Here is a 25,075-nt window from a genome sequence, read left to right as displayed (position 1 = left end):
TAGTGCGATGTCGCACCCTCATGTTGTAGCCAGAAGTGTCTGTCTTTCTCTTCCAAGAGTGCAATGAACTGAAATAAAATATCCTGATATCGTTCTGCATTAATGGTGTACTCGAAAAAAATAGGACCGATTATTTTCTTCCGCGATATCGCGCACCACACGCCCAACTTCTGCGGGTGTAATTGTTTTTCACGATAAACGTGGGGATTTTCAGCAGTCCAAATTCTACTGTTTTGGCTGTTTACGTAGCCATCCAAATGAAACCGTGCTTCATCTATGAAAAACGAATCCATAACATTAATTCCCTCACGCAGAAATAGACGGAACCGTTGACAATATTGTAGCCGTTTTTCTTTGTCGGGCTCAAGAAGTTGATGAACCGTTTGAATGCGATAAGGTCGTAATTGTTATCGTTTGGTCGCCCGATGAACAGTTGATTTAGACAAATTAATTTCAGCAAACAAACGTCTTATCGATTTATTTGGCGAGGCGAGTAATCGGTCTTTGATTTCAGTGACTGTATCTGAATTCAACACTGACGCAGATCTTTTGCGTTCCTTGTTATTAACAGAACCAGTCTCTCTAACCTAATTTTGCAACTAACCTTAATACTGATGTTTTGTTAGGAACTGGTTTATCTGGGTACTATGGCGAAACAAATCTTGCACTGCAACCACTGATTTGGTACTGAAGTACGACTCAACAATGAAAACACGTTCATCTAGCGAAAACACCATCTCGTCTCTAGCAATACACTGAACGTTATGATTGCATTGCTGTTACTATCGGTAGTATTCTACTGCGTCGCCGCGATGTTCAGATGTTGGACGAGTCCATTTCAGTAACGAGCAGGGGAGAAAGCTTGACTTTTGAAATTTCATGGATGAGTGATTGATGGGTTGCGTTTTATATGGGACACCCTGTATTTTCCAAATAAGTTATATAAAAGTTCATTACTTTATTAATTGGATGTACATTAATAATTTAATCTTAAAATAAAAATAGTATTGAATATACTTTTTGTTCAGAGTTAGGTTACAAAAGAAAGAAAAATAATAAACAAGAAGTAACTTTTGTTTTAAAGAACTAATGTAATTTTTGCAGGTTCTGGTATTCCTGAAATGAAGACAATACTACGTGGAGTGACACTCAAAGAATACTTAACATTCCGGACCCTTGTGGCCAAAGTTATTGGTCTCACTGCTTCACTGGGGAGTGGATTACCTTTGGGTAAAGAGGTGATTACTAGTAGTATAACTGGGTAGAATATTAGTTATTAATGTATATTATAGAAAAGTATGCTGTTCAGCAGTTCAAGTGGATGGTGAATGAAACCAAAACAATGAACTAAACCAAAAAAAAAATTTTTTTAATGTAAATGCTACTTAAACCAGAATAAGTATTGTTTAAAGACTGACCAGAATTTATGTTTAATGACAAAAATAAATTATTAGAGCAGGATTAGTCTTAGTCTCATTGTAAAATTAAAAAAAATCCCTGTGTTTATAATACAGAAAATGTTAACCTCTTTTTGTAGTGTTGTTTATAAAATTTATCAGTAATAAATTCTAAATGAACAGTCAACCCGCATGTGAGAATAATAAAATAAAATTCATGAAATAAAAAAAATATCAAATTTTTCTAGCCTTGACAAATTCTTTATATTAAGTACGTTACAAATAACATTTTTCATGCAGGCTTAATGTAAGTCATAATTGCGTAAAAATTTTAGTATTGGAATCAAAACTACAAGATGACTCTCTTAAGGGCAGCCATATTGGTTGCACGGAAAGTTTGTTTGTGGTTTTTTGCGATTTTTTCGTATTTGTTGTGCTTTTTCTTGTTAAGCTTGTTAATTACTTATTTGTTATCTTATTTTGGTTTGCATGTTTCAAGTTTGTTTTGTGAACCTTATATATTTATATTATTTGTGTTTGTTTAGGTAGGCATTTCGGCTAACTTCGTTTAGGTTATAGCAGACGCTGTTTGCGTATTTTATTTTGTTAGTTCGTGCGACTAACTTTGTTTACTTTTTCATTTTTTGGACATATTTTCTTTCCTTTTTTTGTTGCTATTGTAATTGTTTCCCGCAGAATTTTTTTTTGTTTTGTTTGGACATTTTATTATTGTTTTGTAATTGAATTGGCGTTGCCAAGTGTAACAACTGCTTGGCTACTTCGTTTAGTGTTTCTTTTTAGGCTTATTTTTGCTGGTTTTTTGGGGGGGGTTGGCCTTTAGCCTTCCTTTCCCCCTTTTTCGCATTCATTTTGACGTTTGGGAAGGTGGCGGAATGAGTCTAACGAGCATTGTGTTCGGTAACGACTCGTCTTTAGACTTTGTTATAGACCGTGATTTTTCGCCGCCTCCTGGTGAGTTTGATCTGCCCATCATAAGGTTACATCTCCGCCCAAGTTGAGGGGTAAGCCTCCCTTTAAGTCCGGTGTGGCTGAGGCGCCCGCTGCGGTGTCTGATACTGAGACTTTGTCTCAAGTTAAAGAACCTCTTGTTGTCTCTGGGATAGAGGAGTTGTACGAATCGGGTTTTGCCTCGCAGCAGCACTGTCACTTCGTCATGTGTGACTGGGCAAAGCGGCGGGGTAGCCGTGAAAGGAGTGGAACCATAGCGGAGTTTGAGAACCTGCTGCGGACCATGCAGGATGGTATACCCAATTACGTTGCCGGCCGCTCATTCCTGTAGGGGCGACTTCTGTCCCTTCTATCCCCAGTTATGCCGAGATAGCCCGTTCCCCTGTCGCTAGCCCTCCAGCCTTAAGTTTTGCCTCTTCTTTCCGGTTGCCTTTGCCTCGTTTTCGGGCAAGGACGACCTTATCCGTTTTTTGACCGATGCCGCTGGTGCAACCTTTGAAAGATTTGGAGATGGCAATAGCATCTCTGAAGAGGTTGGTTCATCCCCGTCGTGATCAAATCGGCATTCGGAGTTTGCGTGACCTAAAGCGGGGTGATGTGTTGCTGGAAGCTGACGATAGTGATGGTTTGGATAAAATTCTGAGTTGTCCGGTTTTACAGGATGAGGGCCTAATTCTCACGAGCCCTAAGCCTCTCTAACCACGTTTGATGATCTACGACGTTACGGAAGATCTCTCTCGTCGTCATGAGAGGATCTCGACGTCTTAGATTGTATCTTTTCGCAAAATGAACCAGGTAGGCCGTCGTTTGACACTTATAAAAAACATTTTCCTGTTTTGAAGGTTGTAAGAGTTCACGCAAGGAGACCCATTGGCTTGTTGGGTGCTCCGCTGAGATCCGTACCCGGTTGAGGAGACGCGACAAGATTTTCATTGATTGGAATTGTTTCCGGGTGAGAGACTATGGGGTCGACACACGTTGTTATCGGTGTCAGGGGTACGGCCATGTTGGAAAGCATTGTCGCGAAAATGAGGTTTGTGGGCATTGTGCCGGCCCTCATACTTTTCGTCATTGTCCGAACAGGGACGGTAAATTACCCTGTCCAGCATGTCTGAAGTTTGGCAGGCTGGTAGAGCATTCCGTTACGAACCGGCATTGCCCAGTCTGTGTTCGAGCGCTCGATTTGAATGTTAAGAGGACGGACTATGGCCAGTAATCTATCTTCTTCTCGTTCTAACGTGCTGAGAGCCTCATATGAGATACCTTGGAGGGCGTCCTGTTGCTCGGTCTGCCTTAACTGGTTTCAGAAGCAGAGTGACTTGGAACGACATCATCGTTTGTTGCATGCGGAAGTAGCTCTTGACTTTCGTTGTCTTTTATGTGAAAAAGATTTCTCTCGTCCGCACTCAGCCACATATCACTACTCTAAGTGCCGTGGTCCTCCCTCGGAGCCTCTTCCGCTCGTTTGTACCCTGTGTTCGGCTGGGTTCCGCTCCCGCAGAGGTCTTTCGACTCATTGCCGTCACAGGCATCCAGTCTTGCGAATGGAAGAAAAGCTCCGTCATGTGTCTACGTCCGCTTCCCCTCGGGACACTGGACTCCTGACGAAGTTTCTGTTCTATTTCAATTTTTTGACCCTGTTTCTGATGTTTCTTCATATACCTCACTTTTGGGCCCCAAGTTGCCCTTGAAGTCTGCCAAGCAAATTCGCGACAAGGTATTGGCTCGATTGTGATAACAGTCATCCTTTGGCTAGAGAGCTCGCTGCAGTTTGGGGCTGAACCTTATCCCACCGTTGCCTGGATCGACCATTTTACGAGTTGTTTAACATTTCTTGAAATGTTAAACAACTTGGCCGACTGTCGGTCTAACTCTGCTACAACTCCCTCTCGTGTTCGCTCCCGGAGACGGCCTTTGAATGGTGGAGCGAATCTTAAGCGAAGGCGTTATGGACTAGTTGTTATGCGACTTAGGAGCTTTTTCGGGGTTGTCCGTCTAAATTGGGCGACTTGGTGAGAAAGAATTGTTTGGGAGATGTGCTTCTCGGCGAGACTGTTTCCCCGCTACCGCCCCAGGTTCGCGTTACTTATGAGGCCCTATGGAGAGACCCCCCGGTTTTTGCGATTTGCCTTTGCCGGTGTCTCGCGGTTCTCCCGCTTATGGCCCTGTTACGAGTTCCGAGGTTCGTTTGCGGCTTAAGCGTGTCAAAAAGAAGGGTCCCCCTGGTCGCAACTGTATTCTGCGTGAAATGCTGCTCGGTATACCTGGCCTTAACGATCTGCTTGCCGGTCTGTTTAATCTTTTGTTGTGGTCTGGCCACTACCCGTTTTTCTGGCAGCGGAATTTAACATCTCTCATTCCGAAAGAGGGTAAAGACTTTCCTCGATTTCTGAGTGGCGACCGATCACCGTTTAGAATCTTCTGGCCAGATTGTTTAGCGGTAGTCGAGTTGAGTCTCTCATCGTGTTCGCACATGGATTGATCGCTCTCCGTTTCTGTCGTTATTTTGTCTGGTTTTCTTGGTTTTTTTTTTCAATTACGGTGTTGTGGAATTGTCGGTTGGTGTTTTCTGATCACGTTTATAATTATAAGTTTTGGATACGGATTATGACCATATTTTTTATATTTTTGGTGGGCGTTGTGTCGCTTACCAAGTAACTTGTTAACAACGTTTGTTACGTTAATAATGTTAGTTTATTGGCTAAGTTCAGTGTGTGTAATAGTGTTGCCTATTTAGGTTGTTTTTGACTCCTTGCGAATGTGAACATTAAGGTACGTAAGGTTATTTTTACGTTTTTTCTTATTTTATAGGTTATACGTATATAATAACTTGATTAGAATTTATAAGTTCGGTAAACAAGTTTATGCCCTTGGCACGTGTCATATAAGACTTTGTTTGTTTTACTGTTTAGCTAGACGATATTTCGTTAAGTTCGAGCTGGTTTTTATAGCGTTACCTTTATTCCTTAATAATTCCTTTCACGTTCCTTCCTTATACATTTCCTCCCTGATCTGCACCGATCCGGACTTTTTCTTTCATTTGACCCCCCTTCAAAAAAATCTCTCCCTACTAATATTTTATGCAGATTCGTTATCATACAAATTACCTTCCCCGGATCCCCCTTAAAAAAATTCCCGGACCCCTCTCTTAAAATAGACGTGCGGGGTGTACAGGAACTTGGGCTGACCCAAAGAAGTCAGGTTTGACAATTTTGGATTATTAAAATTTTTTGGTAGCGAGATATTACGGTTTGAAGCAGTTTAAAGTTAATTACTGCCATGCCGAAGAAAAGGCAGCGTTGTCATGGGAATACGGACTCCGAGGGTGGAACGTCTTCTCACCAGGACCTTATTGACCTGGTTGAGTACACGACTTAGATGCGGCGGTTGATTAGGAATAACCCTAGCACGAAAACTGAAATAAAAGAGGCCTTTTACGCCTTGGAGTCTAAGGTGAACTCAGTCATCGATTGAGCTGAAGAGTTGGCTTGCGTTGATACGAAAGATGTTGGGACTCAAACTGAGAGGACCAGAGGTTCTGCTCCAATGGAAGAGCTTGATCGGGCGTCCCCGATGGGAACTAGCTTATCTGGTGTCCTTTAAATGGTCAGAGGATCTTTTTTATAATGTTGACGTGGTAAACGGGTTACCAGAAGCGATTCCTGGTCAGGATATTTGAAGGGCAATAGGAAGAACCCGTTTTCTAGACGTGTGTGCGATGGGGCTCCACGCGTAACTAGATTATTAAATAAAGAGAAAATACTCCCGGGTATGGTAATTAGGGATGTTTCTAATATGGATTTCTTGCTTGGTGGGACGCAAGATGGTGCGGATTCGGGTGGCACGTTTGTGCTCGCTATTAACACCGATTTGGAAGGTGTAGTGGTCACTAATCAGCTGGTAGAGGGTGTATGGAAGATTGAGAGAGTGGTACTCCTGTTTCTATTGGAGAGAGGTGTTAGGCAGGACGGCTCACAAAACCAAGAGGCTACACGAATATCTCGCTCGGGATGGTATTCATAGGAAGTTTTATAGTTTCAAGGAAGATCGGAAGACTACACTACCACCTAAGGTAGAGGTAGATACGAAAAGGGTGATTATTAACAAGGAAGGACTAACTTATGCCCAGTTATTAAGGGAGGTAAAGGCCAAGGCCGAGTTATTAAGGGGAGGTTTGGCTGGTGCTGTAATCTCTGCGAGGCGGAGTATTGGCGAGGATCTTGAGCTCCGAATCAAGGATGGTGCTGGAGAGGCTACGGCCTTTTCAGACTACTGGGTTTCTGTTTATTCTGAATAAACTAGTTAAAATTAGTTTTGTTTAATTACATTGTGTTTTTTTTCTTTTTTTCCATCATTAATTAGTAGATTATCTATAGTACTGTATTTTAAAATAAATCTAGAATGTCTATTCTTGCTTTTATATTTTTTTTTTTGAAATGTTTTCTGAAACTGGAGTACATCTTAATACATCTTAATGATGTACATCTTAATAATGGAGTACATCTTAATGTGACAGGAAATGCAATTTAAATTAACATGATGGATGCAATTTTATGGGTATATATTATTTAGTTTTACATAAGATTGAATATCAAATACCATAAATTAAAAAGTTATTTCTGAAGACTTGTTTGTGGGGAAATTAATACAAAAGGTTTTAGCTAGGGTAACATATTGTAAAAATGAAAACTTATTCACAGTATCAAGAAAGATATTTTCAATTAATAATATGTTTTATTCAGACAATGACCTCTTTTCCTCAAAACTAGGCAGTTTTTAATTATATTTTGTATTAATAAAGTATTGGCCCTATGTTATGAAGTGCCACTGCATCTGACTCATTGCTGCAGCAAACTAAAAAAAAAAAAATGTACAGTGTTTTTTTAAATTAGTAAATTTTTAATAGTTTTTGAAAATTCTAATAGTGTAAGGACATGAAGGGAAAATCTGTTTTCTTGATGTGTTTCATGACAAGAAAAAACTATTACTATAGTTGGAAATAATTTTTAAAAATTCATAAAAATTTTATTGTAAATACTTCTTATATATTTTATCAAACATTTTTCCCACTGTTTTAAATTATAATTTAATCAATAATAAAATTATAAAATCAAAACCACCAAATACAGTACATTAAAAAGTAAGATACATTACAAACATTAGCGCTTTCAAGACAGTACTTTTTCATCAGCAGTTGAAATTGTAAATTACATATAAAAAAATATCTGCATGTAATGTTTTATCATTTACTCTTAAAACCTCTATCCCATACCATGACATTGAGTGATACTTATTGAAGTATTACGATACTGTGATATCAGTTCTATCAATTTATATAATTCTGTATTTATTTTATTGAAATTAATTTTTTTAATATTCATATTATTCCTTTGTACTATTAAATTATATTAAAAAAACCACCTAGTACAGAATATTGGACACTTTCTTATGAAAGTACTTTCATAGTAAAATTAAGGTAAGATATGTCTTATCTCAATTTTCTGTACTAGGTGGTTTATTTTAATAGAATTTATCTATCTGGTGGCTATGCAGAAAGTCCAACTTGTGGCTGATATGTTTTATCAATTAAAACATGAGCCTTCTAACCTCATCTGACATTTTTATTCAATGTAAAATTTTATTTTGGTCTGTTTAGCTATTTATGGTTTGAATAAGAAATAAAAGAACAAATTTTGTACATTTAACATTATAAAAATTATTCAGTAATAGCTCACTGAGTAACTGTGGTACTGAGGTGAAATTATTTAAAGTTGGTAATAATTCAAATAAAATTAATGACTGCATTTATAAAATGATTTTATCCCTTCATTTAGTTTTATTGTGTAAAGAGTGTGAGAGAGATTATAAGTAACAAAAGTCTGTTGCATGCTTTATGTTTTCTCAAGAAAAATATAATCTTAAGAAAACACATTTTCTTTTCTAGCAAAAGCATACATTAACTGTTCTTTTATAAACTGTTTAAAAATTCTTCATGGTGGTTTTGAAACTGAAGATGACCCCCTCTTCTCTAGCACTAACAACTTTCTGATATAACTATAGTTATTAATTATAACTATTGATTTCTACTAGGTTTGAAGACAGATTTAATGAAAACTGAAGAAAGACTTGAGTGAATAACAATAGAGGGCTAGTTACATTTAACAGGCTGAAACATGGCTTCCTCTGCCAGGAAATAAATAATGATAAAAATACCAGTGAAAATGATTGGTAAATAAACAGCTAGAATTAATCTCATGGGTCCAAGGGATGAGTAAATTTTAAAAAAAAGTTTTTTTTTTTCATTGTACCTATGTATTTATCAATTTTAATAGAAATTTAATTTAAATCACCAAATAATACTAAAAAGCAATTAGAACTATCAACAATTAAACATTTGAAGCACTTTCATTGGATTAATACATTTAAAAAATTGTAAATTTTATTTTTAAAGTTAAACTAAAATATCTGCTTTGAATATAATATTATTCTTGTTTTTATAAACACACTGAAAGTATGTTTTGAATATAATGTTTGCATTATAAAAATTCCAGTTAATTTATAATGTCTGGGTAGAAATTCAACAAGCAAATGTAAGGTAGAAATGTTAATACAAGATGCATGCAACCTTGTGAGGATTTCTTTAATGCAAATAATATTTTCAAAAGTATTAAAAGGTATAAGAAACTTTTTTTGCATTAAAAATATAAATAACCTATAGAAGTTAAAAATGTGGTAATTCAGTTGAAGTGCTGACTTAGCTGATGAGTGTACTTATTCCTCTTTATTCTGCTGCATGGTAGTAATACATAATGCAGCATTGAAATGTGTCATTTTTCATAAGATTTCATGAGGGAATTAGGTGTAACAAAAATAAAACACTTTTATGTAAAAAGTTATATTTATTAAATTTCATTTATTTTTTTAAAACTAAGTTACATTTTTAAGTGGCCTTTCGCAAAGTATATTCATTATGTAGTGTTCATGGATTGTTCTTGACTCTTTTTAATATATTTTTAGTGTGAGTAATTTCACACTTTAGGATTTTCAAAATATTCAGTGGTGCGAGGCTTATTTACAAGTAGTTTAGACTTCAGATACTTCCAAAGGAATTAATCTGCAGTGGTTAGATCTGGAGATCTAAGTGGCCAATTTATGACTTAGAAACAGTAAATGAGGTGTCCAGGAAACATGTCTTTCACAACATTCTTTGTTACTCAAACATTATGGGCTCTGGCACCATCCTGTTGGAACCAAATCTTACCATGAATCTCATTAGGCAATTCTAAGCATTTATTGCTATTGCTTGGAAGTAAATTTTCTTACAAAAAATATGGACCAATAATTTCAAATAACGATATACCACACTATGGAGTAACTTTGGCATCACATAATGGTTGTTCATGCACTTTCTTGGATTTTTTTTTATCACTAAACAAACATTTTTTTGTTAACACTACCACTAAGACAAAGAAGGGCCTGATCTGGTAACTATCTTTACATTGTGCACTATGAGAAAACTGATCACCAACATTACCAGTGTTATTCCAGTTTTCATTGCATTACAAAATTACATTTCACGATGGAATTCTTCCATGTCTACTTACTTGCAATTTGCACCAAACTCTTCTTTGCACTCTAGTTACTGATTTGCATTTAATAAATGCATTCACACTGATCAATTTTCCATGTTGTACTGAACATAAAGTGTAACATACTCGTACTTCTGTCACTCATTCTTCAGTCTTCAGATTTAACTCCTGTTGCCTATTGAAAACTGTCATATTGCTGCAACCATTATAATGTCTTTCAATATGCAATATAAACCCTTCATCTGGACTAAATGGGACCAGATGTAGTCGGTGTGTATGAAAGTCCAGATAATCCAAAATGTCTCATTGAGATCACAAAAATTGTGAAATGTAAGAAACCTATTCAAAATTATTTTTAGTAACAAGTATTTTAATAATAAATTAAAATTTTATTTAGTTAGTCAGTATTGAAAACAGTTCAGTAAAAATAGGAATAGGCCAACAATACAATAGAGTGACTACATCTCTCTCATTTCTTTGATTTAAGAGTTGTGAATTGAATATAAGTTTGTAAGTTGAGGAGAGTGTGTTTGATGTACTGTTGTGATATAACAACTTACACTTTTATGTTATATATGCTTGTAATTTATGGGTCTGTAATCTGTAGTATTTAGTTTACTGTATTTAAGAAATCTAAATTTTCATATTTAAAAAATTAATATACGGATTTTATTCTAATGTGTACAATTCATATTGTTCCAAATTGGAATTTAAAAAATCAGGAAAAGAACTGGTTTGCACTGTTTATATTAATTAATAACCTTTCAGTGCAATAAAACATAACTCACCAGTTGCGAGATGTCTTTTGATTCTTAGATAGTTTTTGATACAACTTTTGAAAAATATTTTTATTATCGTTTGAGTAATATCTAATTATAAAAAGTGGATCTTATCTATACAAAAGTTGCCAATTTTTTGTTTGAAGTATAAAAATATAAAATAAATACAGCTAGTTTTACAGTTTGAAATATCTCTTAATATTTTTTGAAATTCAATAAAGTATCCTATTCATAAATTATTTGATAGTTCATCATTTACATTTGGATTTAAATTAGTAAATATTTTTTAATTGCTGTAGTATATTGTTATTTCCATTACTGTTGACATCTTAATTACTTTATTTGTGTAATAATAATATTACGCATTTATTATTTTGGGTTTGTTGAAAATTGGATGTTCTGTCACATTAGATAATTTTTCATTTCCATATTACCAACAGCGATCAGGTATGTTTGAATGATTAATTTGCATTTTGAAAGTAATCATAGTAATCAGTATCATAGTTGTCACAGTTATTTTTATTTTATTATACATAGATTGTATTTTTATATTTTTGAAACATTTTATTACACTTTAATTTGTTTTATAAGCTACTTTTTTTTTTATCATTCACATTTACAAAGTTTACTTCTTTGTATGAATAGTTAATTATATGTTATCTACATTTTATTTATTATTTTTTTTACCTGTATTTTGAGTTAAAATTATTTTGATAATTTTTTACATTTTTTACCTGAAGAATTCATCATTGCCACATTAGTTACATATTATCTAAGTTATAATTGGGAATCGTTACTGAAAATGCCTGTCAGTTGATGAATTGTGTTATATTACAATGTTAGCAAATTCATTTATTAATATTGACATTAGTAATAAATAGAATTGGGAAGTTACTCAAAAGTTTTTTGTTTATTTATGATATAATTTTTTTAAGATGTAATTTTTTTAATAGGGTCCATTTGTGCATATTGCTAGTATAGTTGCAACATTACTTTCAAAACTAGTCACTTCTTTTCAAGGAATTTATGAAAATGAATCTCGTAACACAGAAATGTTAGCAGCAGCATGTGCAGTGGGGGTAGCTAGCTGTTTTGGAGCACCAATTGGTGGTAAGTATATCAAAATGTTTATAAAAAAAATTACTTTTCTTCAACAATTTAAAATAGTAATCTATATTCAAAAGGCCTTGCGTGAGAGTGTGTGTGGTGTATGTGTTTGTACTGGGTATTCAAAAGGAATTCTGCTGTTTTTAAATTTAATTTACTTTATTACTTTAAAATTACAAATGTATGTGTTTGATGTCATGAAAAAGTTAAAGCCTAAGTTTTTTATCTAAATAAACTAAATATGAGCACCATTTACAGTCCTGCTGATGTTAAACCAATGATTCACGTCATTCTTGCAAGCATATCTGAAGTATTCACTTTCATAACTGTTGTTATTCTTTGGCACAGGTAGTCAAGTGATAAACCTTTTCTTGGTATAAGATGTCTTTTACGTATCCCCAAAAGAAGAGATCCATTGGCATCAAACTGAGACTTCACAGTGGCTAAGCAATTTGAGCTTCTCTGCATATCCAGCCTTCTGTGACCTTGCTAGATGAGTGAAGTCCACACAACTTCTGCATGATAACCCACCGGGTTGGTCTAGTGGTGAACACGTCTTCGCAAATCAGCTGATTTCGAAGTTGAGAGTTCCAACGTTCAAATCCTAATAAAGGACTTTTATATGGATTTGAATACTATATTGTGGATACCGGTGTTCTTTGGTGGTTGGGTTTCAATTAACCACACATCTCAGAAATGATCGGCCTGAGACTGTACAAGACTACACTTCACTTACAATCATACATGTCATCCTCAATCATCCTCTGAAGTAATACTTGATGGTGATTCCTGGAGGATAAACAGAAAAAAAACAAACTTCTGCATGATGTGGAGGGGCTGCATCCTGCTGGGAAATATGGTCCTTCATATTTTCAATCTGTAAAACAAAGTTCTCTAACTTGTCAGTGTACACTATACCTGTAATAGTCTGCTTATGAAAAAAATGACCAAAGAATTTGATTACACATGATACCTCACCAGACATTCACTTTATTGTTAGTGGTAATCAACCAGTAACAATTTGTTAGTTTAATTTCATAAAGAAGCTGAAATTTATAAGCATGAAGTTTCAGTTGGTTGTGAATAACATCATGGACATTGCTTTTAGTAATGTTTAATTGACGATTAACATTACAAAGTGAATGTTAAGGACTTCATTGGAAAGATAGTTGATCTTTTTGTGTTATTGGTATTTGTTTTAGGCCTACCTGGTGAGTGTCCTTTCAAAATGCTTCTGGTTTCCAAAAGCTATTTACACCACTTACGTATGCTTTTGTTACTCGGAGAATTTCTCTGATAGACTCGTATGTAATTTCTTTGGCAGTCACTGATTTTGTTTTAAAACCAGTATATGCATTGTGCTTTCCCTTGTTGTGATGTCATGGTACTGAAGCTTGGGCTCGTAACAGCTTGGCCTATGCAAAAATCTAACGTAGCTGATATCTGACAAAGAATGTATAAAGTAAAACTTAATTGTTATCGCTTCAAGATTACACATAAAACACTTCGAGTGCTACAAAATAAAAAGTATATATATGTATAATTATGTGCATGTACATATTTGAGTGTTTGCATGTATGTTAAGCAGTAAATGTTGTTATTATCTTGCCCAAAGGTTGTTTTTGGTGATATAGTTCCTTTATTACTATAATAATTGTAGCTCCCATTCTAATAAGTTTTTCTTCAACTAGTTATCCCACATTTGTATTGATTTTCTCTTTCTCATTTTTCAGGAAAGTGTACTTCAAAGTAAGTATTATGATGTGGAAAAAATTTGATTATCAGATTTCTGTATTTTGATTTCTAAGATTATTAAAATGTTTTTTGTAATTGTTGATCTGAGTGTATTTTTCTGTTATAAGAATTTGATTGTAAAAATGGACACAGTTCATTTAAATGTTATACCATCATTCAACGGAAACCTTCTGCAGTGTACCAATTTTTATAGTTCAAACCCAGAATTAAAAATTTTTGGTATCACCTTGTATAAAAATTTTATTAATGTTTTAAACTTACTCTGCAAATTAGTGTTTTATCAGAAAGTTTAACTTAATTCCTGAAATCTGTCATTTCTGTTACAACATGGAGCATCAATAAACAATCCATCAATCTCACTTGTGTGTCTATTTTGTCACTCCTTTTCATTTATTCCACATTTCTACATCTCTATTATTTTTTACACTCTCAGGATTCCAGTCTATTTTATTAATCTCAGTATTGAACTGTCTAGTTTTCTAAGTCAAGTTTTATTAAAAATGTGCAAATTTTTTCTCTAACAGTGTTGGGCCAGGCTGCATATAGTTGGGTAGAAACCTCTTTCTTGATAAAATACTTGAAATCATCTTAGTTCTTCCCTGCACATTTACCATACTTGAAAATAGATAAAAGAATCTACTTTTATTTTTCTCTTCTTAATTCATTTCTAAATCTTTTTAAAGGATAAGTATTCTCATTCTTTGGTTTTGTTTATATTTGTCCATAATTCTATATTTCTGACCGTGCATTCAAGTAAATAATTACTCAAACAGCAGAATCATTAGAAGAAACTAACTTTTTAAAATCAAAATCTTATAGCTGATGATGCCATCCTTACAAATAATTCTCCTCCTTTATTGTTGTTGATTTTATTATAATTTGTTTCTTTGTTTCCTGTGTCAGCAATTAACATCACCCTACACACACTACCACAGTGATAATAAAGAGTTATTGATAATAAAATCACCACTTACATCAGTGGTTATTTTAATTATTCTGTATTAAGCATCATTCCATCAGTAGTACTGAAATTCTTACTTTTTATGGTGTGTGCTTTTCACATGGGTAGAATGTCATAAATTTCTCTGAATTTTACATTTCATTCTTTCAAAAAGAAAGTAAAGTTTCTTTCAAAGTCTGTAAAGACCAAATACAACGAATTTTACTACCATTTATTTTGTTCTGTAATAAGTCTAAGACTTCCAACAAGTAATGTTGGAAGTGTGATCATTACATTTGTAGTAGTAGCAGCAGCTCACTACTGTGAAGAAGCAAGCTGCTTTAACAGACAAGATATAGGTTGTATTTTCAGTGACCAATTTTAGCTTATTAAAAGCTGCTGGTTTGAATGGAAAAGTAATGGTTAATATTTTTACCGCTAATTAATTAATGATATAGAATATTTAAATTTTAGAAGGATTTTTTTAAATTTATGTTGTAAGAAGAGAGTGATGGAGACCTGACTGACTACCTTGTATTCTCCTATAACCCCAACTACTATTTAGGAATTTTTGCAATTTCTGGATGAGAGATAGAATCCTTGAATTAGCTGATAGACATATTTCAACCAACTAAACTTCAGTCAAAAAGCAGCTTCTCACTGGCTTCCATATAGAATCAATGAGATGCTGATTTAATTCCCCAGTTGATAACCAAGGGAGAAGTAATCAAAGTTAAGGAATATAGGAAAGTAAAGAAACAGGATTATCAGCATACAGAGGAGTGATTGTCTTCAAAGATTGGGTAGTTTATAAATAGCTCTGGACCAAGTAAATTAAAAGCATTATCTATTATTGATATTGCCTGTTAGTATTGACTAATGTAGAATTTCTGAAATGTTTGGCTTGTGATTGAATTTGTATCAACATTATAAAAAAAAATTCCTTTATAAAGTTTGCTTCTATGAATAATTCTAACTTAAAATTTTATATCATCGTTTTATAGAGGAAATTTTATTGATGTATAATAAAATACCCAATTTTATTTCAAGCAGATGTTGCAGTGGGTTGAAAAAGTCCCAAAATACTCGGTGTGAAAAGAAAATTTTGATGAATTTTTTTCTCAGTTGTAATCCTGTTTTCAGTGAGTGGGAAGTCTTTGTGTGAGCATGTATGATGATTTCTAGTAGAGTAGACCTGTCACCGATGATATTTAATTATTTAAACTTCCACTGAAGATCTTTCTGGGGTCCTAACCTTATAAATTCTTATTGTTCTCTTTTGACCAATCAATATATTTTCCAAGTTTGTTTCACCAGACCAAAAGACTGCATTAAAAGTAGTATTTGAAAACATTGCACACAGTTCTTATCCAACTCACTGATTTTCTTGATTCTTCTAATTACTTATAGCATCTTATATAACTTTTTATGAGATCATTGGTTGGAAGTCATTGATGAAAACATAAGTGATTTATTAAATCACTTATGAAAATAGCTTGAAAACATAAGTGATTTCATCAATTATTAAAATATCATCAATTTCATCAATGACATCAATTATTAAAATCAGATATTTGATTGTGCCAGTGGATTCTAAGTCAGGAATTCCACAGTTTGTTTCTTACTTCCAAAATTGCTTTCTCTTTGACTGGTTTACTATTTAGTTGTGCTATGCAAATACTAGAGTTATGTTAAAAACTACATTAGAAATTTCTTCTGTTGTGTTATTACTTCTAGTAGCATTACAGTGACCAGCATACATTATCAAATGTACTGTACTCTGTTATATAGGTTTTAAAATTCTAAATTAAATGAACCAGCCACAAGATCAACCGGTCATACCACTAGTTTTTTTTTATTAAATAAGCTGAATGACTCCATTATTGTTACATCTGTTATCTGCCTACCAGCTATCATAACTTTGAAACTTTTGCTGAAATTTCACAGATTCTGTTTGTTGATTTTTCTAGAAGATGATTGAGGTCCATATGTCAAAGTTTTATTGACAAAAATGCTATATCCAGTTGGTTATTTATTAATTCCACGATATTACAACAGCAGTTGATGTTGACTTACCCTTGATAGTAATCTACACTGTTTTGTAGTAAGTAGTTTGTGGGTTGTTAGTTGTTTAATCAGTCTTGATATTACTAGCTTTATTGTTGATTTTGGTGAAGTTAGAATTAAAGAATTTGGGCTAAAGTTACATACCAGAAATGTATTGCATTTCTTAAATTTAGTAACCTTAGTCTGCTTCAGCATTTCAGACAATTCTTTCTGACTGAAAGATTTGTTTGCAATGATTATTAGTGTAGTATTATTAGTTTTTGTAATGATTATTTAGTTCAGTTTATTGATTTTGACAATTTTAATGGTTTTGATGAGATTTCATCAAAATGAACCATACTTTATAATTTAACAGCTTTTTTTATCTATTAAAATATTCAAAATCCTAAATTACTGTTTAAAAAATGTAAAATTACTACCTAGTCATATTTTTATTACAGGGGTATTATTCAGTATTGAAGTAACGACAGTCTATTTTGCAGTAAGAAATTATTGGAGAGGATTTTTTTCAGCTGTTTGTAGTGCAACTGTTTTTAGGCTACTTGCTGTGTGGTTTCAAAAAGAAGGTAATATAATTATTTTAAATGTTTAATTCTATAAACAGTGCAATTTACAACCAAAATGGGAAAAATTTAATACTGGCAAAATAAAAAATAAGAATATTATTCTTATTTAAACAATCTTAATATTAAACCATCATTCTTCTAGAAAAAGTAGTATGCTATTTTCAAATGTGATATTGATGTACATCAACATTATTAAAAAATGATGGATATTCAATATTTTTGGTGATAAATGAAAAATAAATTTTGGAAATGTGTGAAGAATTACCAAGCTTTTACAAAAACTACTTAGTTTTTTTATAATTTACTTCATTAAAAAATAAAAAGTTGAAGATTTACATGAACCTTTTAACATATTTAGTTAAATAACTTTTAATTTTTTATGAACTCACTTATATGTTCTTCAAAGTGCAGGTAATTCTTATTGGCTGCTACACACTTTTGCCAATTTCATAAACTTTCTGGAAACACTTCTTGAATCTATTTTTGGAAACCCCTTCAGCTATTTAGTTATTTCAATAATGACATCTTCAGTATTCTCCTGTTGGTTTCCTTTAAGAATTTATTTCAGGTGACAGAAGAAGTAAAAATTCAGCAAGTATTTAATTAGTTGAGAATGGTGGATGCTTCAGAGATGAGTGAGATTGTGTCATAAAAGCTACTTTTTACAGCAATAGATTAATGAACTGGCATGTTGTCATCAAAACCCAATCGTTAATTTTTCATATTTTCTAATGTTTCCTTCTGATTATTTACCATAGATTAGGAAGAATGTGTAATATTTGTGTTCACTGTTTTGCTTTCCTAAATGAATTGTTAGTGAACTATACACTATGAATCAAAAACTCTTTTAACAAAAATTTTCTGTTACTTTTAGCCAAACAGAACATTTCATTTCTTTACCCAAGGTGAAATCAATTTTCAGTCTGATATTTTACTTGCAGGTCATATGAAAAAAACTTACTATTTTTGCATTGTTGATAATAAATTTATTATACTCTAATTATGTTTTTAAACAAGGATTACAGAAAGGAAAAGTCCACACTTAATCTTAAGTAATAAAATATTAAAGTCGCCTATTATTAAGTGAAATGAATACAAATTAAAAATAACAAACATTATTCTATGACATTCAAGAAAAATATCCATTTAAATGTTATTAAAACACAGTGCATCTAGAAATAAATTTGGTAGGATTTCCTGTATTTTCATATATTTTAAATGCTCAATAAAAAATGGTAATGTTTATACAGTACAACTCTGCTTAACCAAACTAGATGGGACTGGACATTGTCTGGATGAATCAAAGTTCAGAAATGTATAATATGCATACAGCTTAAGGAAATCACTACAGTATTAATGTAAGATGTTGAAACTTGAAATCAACTTCATACATATTAAAAAATAACTAAAATAACTTATATGGTAATTGAAATACAATATGTGAAATACAAATTCAAACTTTATTTAAGCTAAAAAAAAAACTTCATAGTTTTTTTCTTTAATGATGATTATCAGTTTTTTCTACTTGATTGTGTAAACACTTTAGCATAAGAGGTTGACGGGCAGACATTCATTTTCAAAAAAAATATGACATCAGGTTTTCAAGCATAGCTCCTCCGTGAGAGATCATTTGCGTTTCTTCCTTGAGGAATTCGTCATCTGAACTGTCATCTGTGTTTTCAATATCGGGATGTGGGTTCGAAGAACACACTAACATGATATCATCATCGTTTAGACGCTGGTGATCTACATCGTTTTCGTAGTCCATCCATTCATCTATGCCTTCATCTTCGACAGCACATGAACCTTCTAAACGATGAATAAGTTGTTTTAAGGAATTGTTTGTTCAGCAGTCGTCTCAGTGTTGGATTCAGATTTCATTTTTTGCTAGACTTTGTTCCAACACTTTCAAAATAGAAGCATTAATTTTGATACGTATTGAAGCACACATGTAAATTACTGTTCGAATATTAATTTGTTTAAGTAAATCTAAAACATTTACTCTAGATTCCTTACTATTTCTTTCAATAAGTTTTATAAGTAATTTTTTTCTGTAATGTCATTTGAAGGCTTCTATTACACCTTGGTCTAAGGGTAGGATGAGTCATTTGTGCGAGTAAAAATCTTACAAAGATGTCACCATCTCTCAAGTTATCTGCATCTGGATGACAGCAAGCATTGTCTATAAATAAAACAGCTTTTCATGGTAGCTGTTCTTCTTTTAGAAATTTTCTCACCTTGGGGAATAAGAATGAAGAAAACCATTCTTCAAATATTTTGCAAGACATCTATGCTAATTTTTGTAACTTGTATATGCATGGTAATGCATTTAAATTACTAATATTCTTCAGTGTTTGAGGTTTAGCCGATTTTCCTATCACAAGAAGTGGGCGCTTCAATTTGACTGATGCTTTACTTTTCTTTCTTTTTCCTGTTTAGCCTCTGGGAATTACCGTTCAGGTATTACTTCAGAGGATGAATGAGGATGATATGTATGAGTGTAAATGATGTGTAGTCTTGAACAGTTTCAGTTCGACTATTCCTGAGATGTGTGGTTAATTAAAACCCAATCACCAAAGAACACTGGTATCCATGATCTAATATTCAAATTCGTATAAAAGTAACTGCCTTTACTAGGACTTGACCGTTGGAACTCTTCCAAATCAGCTGATTTGAGAAGATTTGTTCACCACTAGACCAACATGGTGGGTTGCTTGAGGCATTACTGAATAAAAGAATTGTCACCCTTTGCTTACAAACTTTATGCCCCTTAGCAGCAGAATCCAATTTTGAGGCAAGTTTTTTAGGTAGCATTTTAAAAAATAATTCCGTCTCATCAGCATTAAAAATCTGAGATTGTGATAGATTTTCTTTTATAAATTTTGAAAATGTTTTTGGTAATTTTTGCTAGCAGCATGATCCCCTGACAACACTCACCCCTCAAACACTGACCTGTCATATTCTGTGACGTATTTCTACCTATTTAACCTATCAGAACTCGCTGTGAATAGCGGATCACCACCTAATTTGTCATTTTAAATTAAAGCCATAGATTGTAAAATGGCACCTTATATAGGAACTCCATGCTCCCTCTCTTGGGTAAACCACATAAATAAAGCTTCTTCTACCTGACTATTTTTTGCCGTTCTGATAGTCACCCTGTTGCCTAAACTATCTTAAGCCAACATTTTCGAACAGAAATTTTCAATCTCTTTTTTGTGTTTTTTCCAGTCTGAAACTGTTTGCTTTCCTACACCTAATTCATCACAAATCTTTTTTACAGATTCCTCCTTATCTATATAAAATTGCATTGCATTAAGTTTTTCTTTCATAGAAATGACTATCCTCTTTCTTTAAGTTGCCATTCCACTAAATTACACTGCGCAGAACACAAAATTTCAATCACAATCACTACTGTAGCAAACTACACCTTATGATTACAACGTTCACTGAATACTGGTATTGTACCACTTTTCTAAATAAAAGTATACTAAAATAGGAGATGACAGACTGTATAGGCTTGTACATCCAGTCATTAATATTACATCACTCCACTCACTCTTAGAATGAGCGATAAAGCGATGGCAGGATGGCTATTATTGTAAACAAACATTTTTGGTGGATGAATACAAAAATATTGCACAACAACTCAGAAAAAGTAAATGTTTACAGTAAGCAGTACATGAGTTATCTAAAACTGAATACTTATGTACTTTTAATTAGTACTACAGTATAAACTGTAAAAACTGTGATACAAACTAACTGCCAATAAAATGGATACATTATCCAGTAGGCCTACTACTGTATTTCTTTATTTAATCTATTTTAAACATTTTAATTTATTACATATTACTGTATTACAGTTCATATTTTATTTTTAAAAATGCTTTTCCCGGTATCGGTCGGGATAATCTGGAAATCTGGTTGAATGGAACCTGATTAAACGGGGTTGTACTGTACTTATAAAATACTTGGCTCAGACAAAAGTAATCCAATAGCAGAGACTTTACATCATTGGTAGATGACACTGTAAGATACTTTATGCAAATGTTTTTTAGTTTCTGGATGGACTGGAAATATTAAAAATTTCACTTTTAGTATAATATCAATAAATGTTTCCATTTAATCATATTATTATTAGATAAAATGTTCGTTTTCATTTTCTTTAAAGAAATCATTAGTTTTTTGTAATCTTTTATTTAATTTGTTGGCTAAATTTCTTTTGTTCTTGTTAATTTTTTTTTATAAGGGGTAGAAAAAATACAGAATATTGAATGTAATTGAACGATTATTGACGTTTTTTACATTTTTACTACTGAGTAAAGTAGAAGTAAAGTATTATTAAATTATTTAAAACTTAATACTTTTCAGTTTACATTGAAGTTTTAATTATGTCAATGATTGTGCCTTCCCTATACTGTCTGTCTCACTTTCAGACCTGGTCATGAGGGTTTAATTTTATTTATTTTGAGAAATTAGGTATGAAAGAAAGAAAATCTGAAATCTAAAATACAAGTAAGTGAGCAAAATATTGATTAATTAGTCTAACACTGTTGATTCATAAATTTTTGGATGATTCACATTGGTCCATTGTATCATTTAACTTACAATTTCTAATTACTAATATGAATCATAAAACAAACATTTAATTAAAAATAATGACATTCAGCTTTAAAAAAAATAATACTTGTACCAATTATTACTGTTTCTATTGAAAAACAAATACAGTTAGTGTAATTAACTGTATCAAAGTAATGGTGAGCATGATCTAGGCATCTCTTGGTGTATTTCCAAAGCCCAGAGGGCAGAAATGCTTCTTCAGTGAAAAATGATAATGTGACCAAAATTGTTGGAAAATATATATATTTTATACAGGAACACTATTGTTATATCACTTTCACTTCCTTTGAATTTATAAATTTTTAAATAAAATATTTAGACGAGATAACCTAAAAATGTAAGCTGTTAAACCATGTAATAATCAATCTGCTTGTAGAGTAATAAATTGGAAACTTATATAAGTTTAAGCATATCAGTTAGCTTAATTCACTTGAAAAATAGCACCAGGGACAGGTCAGAATTGATTTTCTGGCTCCAGCTTTCAAATCTCACCATGCTAATTGTACTGCCAGTAACTCAGCAGAGCAGTCATGGGGATTGTGTACAACCCATATTGTATCGACCAAAAAGTATTCTTCCATCAGATGGCTCCACATATTTGGTTTCCCACCAGTTTTCATTTAGCTCTGTTAATAAAATGATTCAGGTTTTTTTAAAAGTTATATTTCATAAAAACAATAAACTTATAAAATAATCACTTAAAACTAAATTCATAAAATAATCCACTTGTAACTGTCAAAATAATTGTCACTCATACAAAACCCTGATCTTTGCTAATGATAATCTACTGAAACCATTTTAGCAGTAGAGTTATTGCTTCCTTGTGTGAAGTAAAGGAATTATTGTGATCTTGAAATATTTTGGTTTTCAGATTTCAATGGAGATATCCATTTTGATCATCCTAGAATCCATTTTGACTAGTTTCGGCATGATGTCTGTACATATGATAAAACGACTTATTGTAAAACGATTATCTGTAGAATTTTGAAATTCTGGATTTAGGACTGTTGTAACATCTAGTTGTGCACCTTCCCTTTTGATTGTAATCGACTGGACCAAAATTGTTCAAAAAAGCCCAAAATCTAAAAACATTTGGATTTTGGACTTTTCCTTAACTGCAGTAATCAGCTCTCGTTGAGAGCTTTTCAACAATATCATAAATGGTACTTATTTTCATTGGTTCCAGAGTTATAACCAGATAAAATTTTAATTAATGTTAAAATCAAAATTTTAAATATTTGGATCATACAAGGGGAAAACATTGGTTCGAATCAGATTTCATTTTTTTTTTTAATTTAAACATATTGATGTATTAATAATTATTAACCTCTGATTGTAAAAAAATGTGTATATGTAATTTAATTGGTGTATAAGGACGTCTTGTGGTGTCCACATCAGATTTTTTTTCATTGAAACTTCTTACAACTGAATGTTTCTTTGGTTATAGCCTTCATCAGAGTAACAAACCCAGCAGCTTCTTTTGTTACATTTTTAGACTTATTTATAATTACACAAAGTGAAGCATAGTCAAAAAGACAAAAATTGAAAAAAAATACTTGGATATCATATTAAAACTAATAATTCACTAGATAATCAACAGCAATAAATTTAAAAAAAATGACAAAAATCGTATAATGTATGTATATAATATTTATTAATTTACCCCCTTCAAACTTCTATTTTAAATCATCTTACAGAACTGAAATTCTGTATTTGTAGTAAAACGAATTGTTCTATCGTCATGGTTTATATTTTTACAGACACAGTGAAGGCATTTTTTCAAACAAATTTTACCATGGATTTTCCATTTGACCCTCAAGAACTACTTGTATATTCGCTTATGGGGTAAGTGAGTAGAAAAACAGATTTACATATGTTTTAGTGAGGTTAGTTAGCCTCAAATGAAATTTTATTATTGCAGTCTAATTAAGCATTTGAAATAAAGCAGCAAGCTAATTTATCAACTCCCCATTTAAAATTTTTGGAATATAATTCTGAAATTATGCTCCTTAAAGTTCTACTTGTAGAACCTTCTAGCTTTCTCTTAGTGTTATATTCACTTGTCAATGTATTTAAATAATTTTCCAGCAACTTTATTCCTGGATTTAATCATGTAGTCTCAATGAATTATAGATTTTTTAAAAGTATTATCTTTGTTCTACTACTTACCACTTGGACGAAATATGCTGTTTAAATTAATTTTTCATTTTATGAAAAGGAAAAAAATCAAAAAATCATGTTTATTGTTTTCTCAATTAAATTTTACAAATTCAGCATCTGATGCTGAATTTGATGCTGATGCTGAATTTTACAAAATAATAGAAATAAAACGTGAAATTTTTTTTAGGTATTATTTTTTATATTTAGTTTTTATTTTGTATTTGAGTGTAAACCTACTACAGAGATATTTCAATGAAGAAGATGGGTGAAATAACAGTTATAAATTGCTATTATAACCAAGAATCAAATCTAAGAACATCTAATCTAATCTAAAAGCCAGTGTGGTAGCCACGTAATCAAACAGCTTTTGAAATTCATCTACTATAAAAAACAATTTGTTGATTTTGCTAAAATTTGAACCTTCTGTAATACATAAAATAAATAACATTACAACTATTTATTTATTAATATAGAAATCAAATTAGACTGAAGACTGTTATTATTCACAGATATATGAATTTTTTTATGTGTTGTTGATTTGTTATCAAGACTCTTTTTCCATTTTGGCTGAATCAACAATGAAGCAAACTTTGAAAGTATGTGTACATTTTTTAAAAATTTGGACAGATGATAAAAGTATTATGTTCCAATAATTTAGCTAATTATAAACACAAAAATCACAGAAAAGAAGTTCAGTCGCAGGGTAAATGTGATATAATACTACTGTAATGAAAGGATTATTAAGTATTATTATTAATTTGTTTGTTTATTAAAGAATAATTAAAGTTAAAAAAAATAATTATACTCAAATAGACCAAGCTAATGTGTTTAATTAATAATATGCTGCTGTTAAGTCATATACAATACCAAAACTTTAATAAAAACAAGTAATATCCAACTTTTAAAAAAAGTTAAAATAATTTATTTTTGATAAAAAATACACCAAAGAAATCAGGCAGAAAGTGGAGAAAGGTTCCAAAAAATTAATTAAAAATTTCTTCACAAAAAATGAAAGAAAAAACTTCATTTTAATTATCATACACATTCCCTACTTTAGTTTTGTTTTGTTGATACTAAACAGAACTAAAAAAAAAATTAGGTAAAGGTGAGGTAAATTTTTATATGA

At 32.2% G+C, this 25,075-nt stretch overlaps 1 protein-coding gene across 3 annotated transcripts in view; it reads left to right on the top strand.

The window, feature by feature from the left end:
* Positions 1 to 25,075, top strand: part of ClC-a (chloride channel protein 2) — a 296,284-nt gene that overhangs the window by 182,996 nt on the left and 88,213 nt on the right. For all 3 annotated transcript variants that reach the window (XM_075377089.1, XM_075377084.1, XM_075377096.1), the window contains 4 exons: positions 1,105 to 1,238; positions 11,688 to 11,844; positions 17,044 to 17,169; positions 23,550 to 23,634. In XM_075377089.1, coding sequence (XP_075233204.1) covers positions 1,105 to 1,238; positions 11,688 to 11,844; positions 17,044 to 17,169; positions 23,550 to 23,634 — 502 coding nt within the window. The remainder of the gene's footprint in view (positions 1 to 1,104; positions 1,239 to 11,687; positions 11,845 to 17,043; positions 17,170 to 23,549; positions 23,635 to 25,075) is intronic.

This window comes from Lycorma delicatula, chromosome 1, assembly GCF_047948215.1.
Source record: "Lycorma delicatula isolate Av1 chromosome 1, ASM4794821v1, whole genome shotgun sequence".
NCBI lineage: Eukaryota > Metazoa > Arthropoda > Insecta > Hemiptera > Fulgoridae > Lycorma > Lycorma delicatula.
This window is presented reverse-complemented; position numbering and strand designations above follow the sequence as displayed.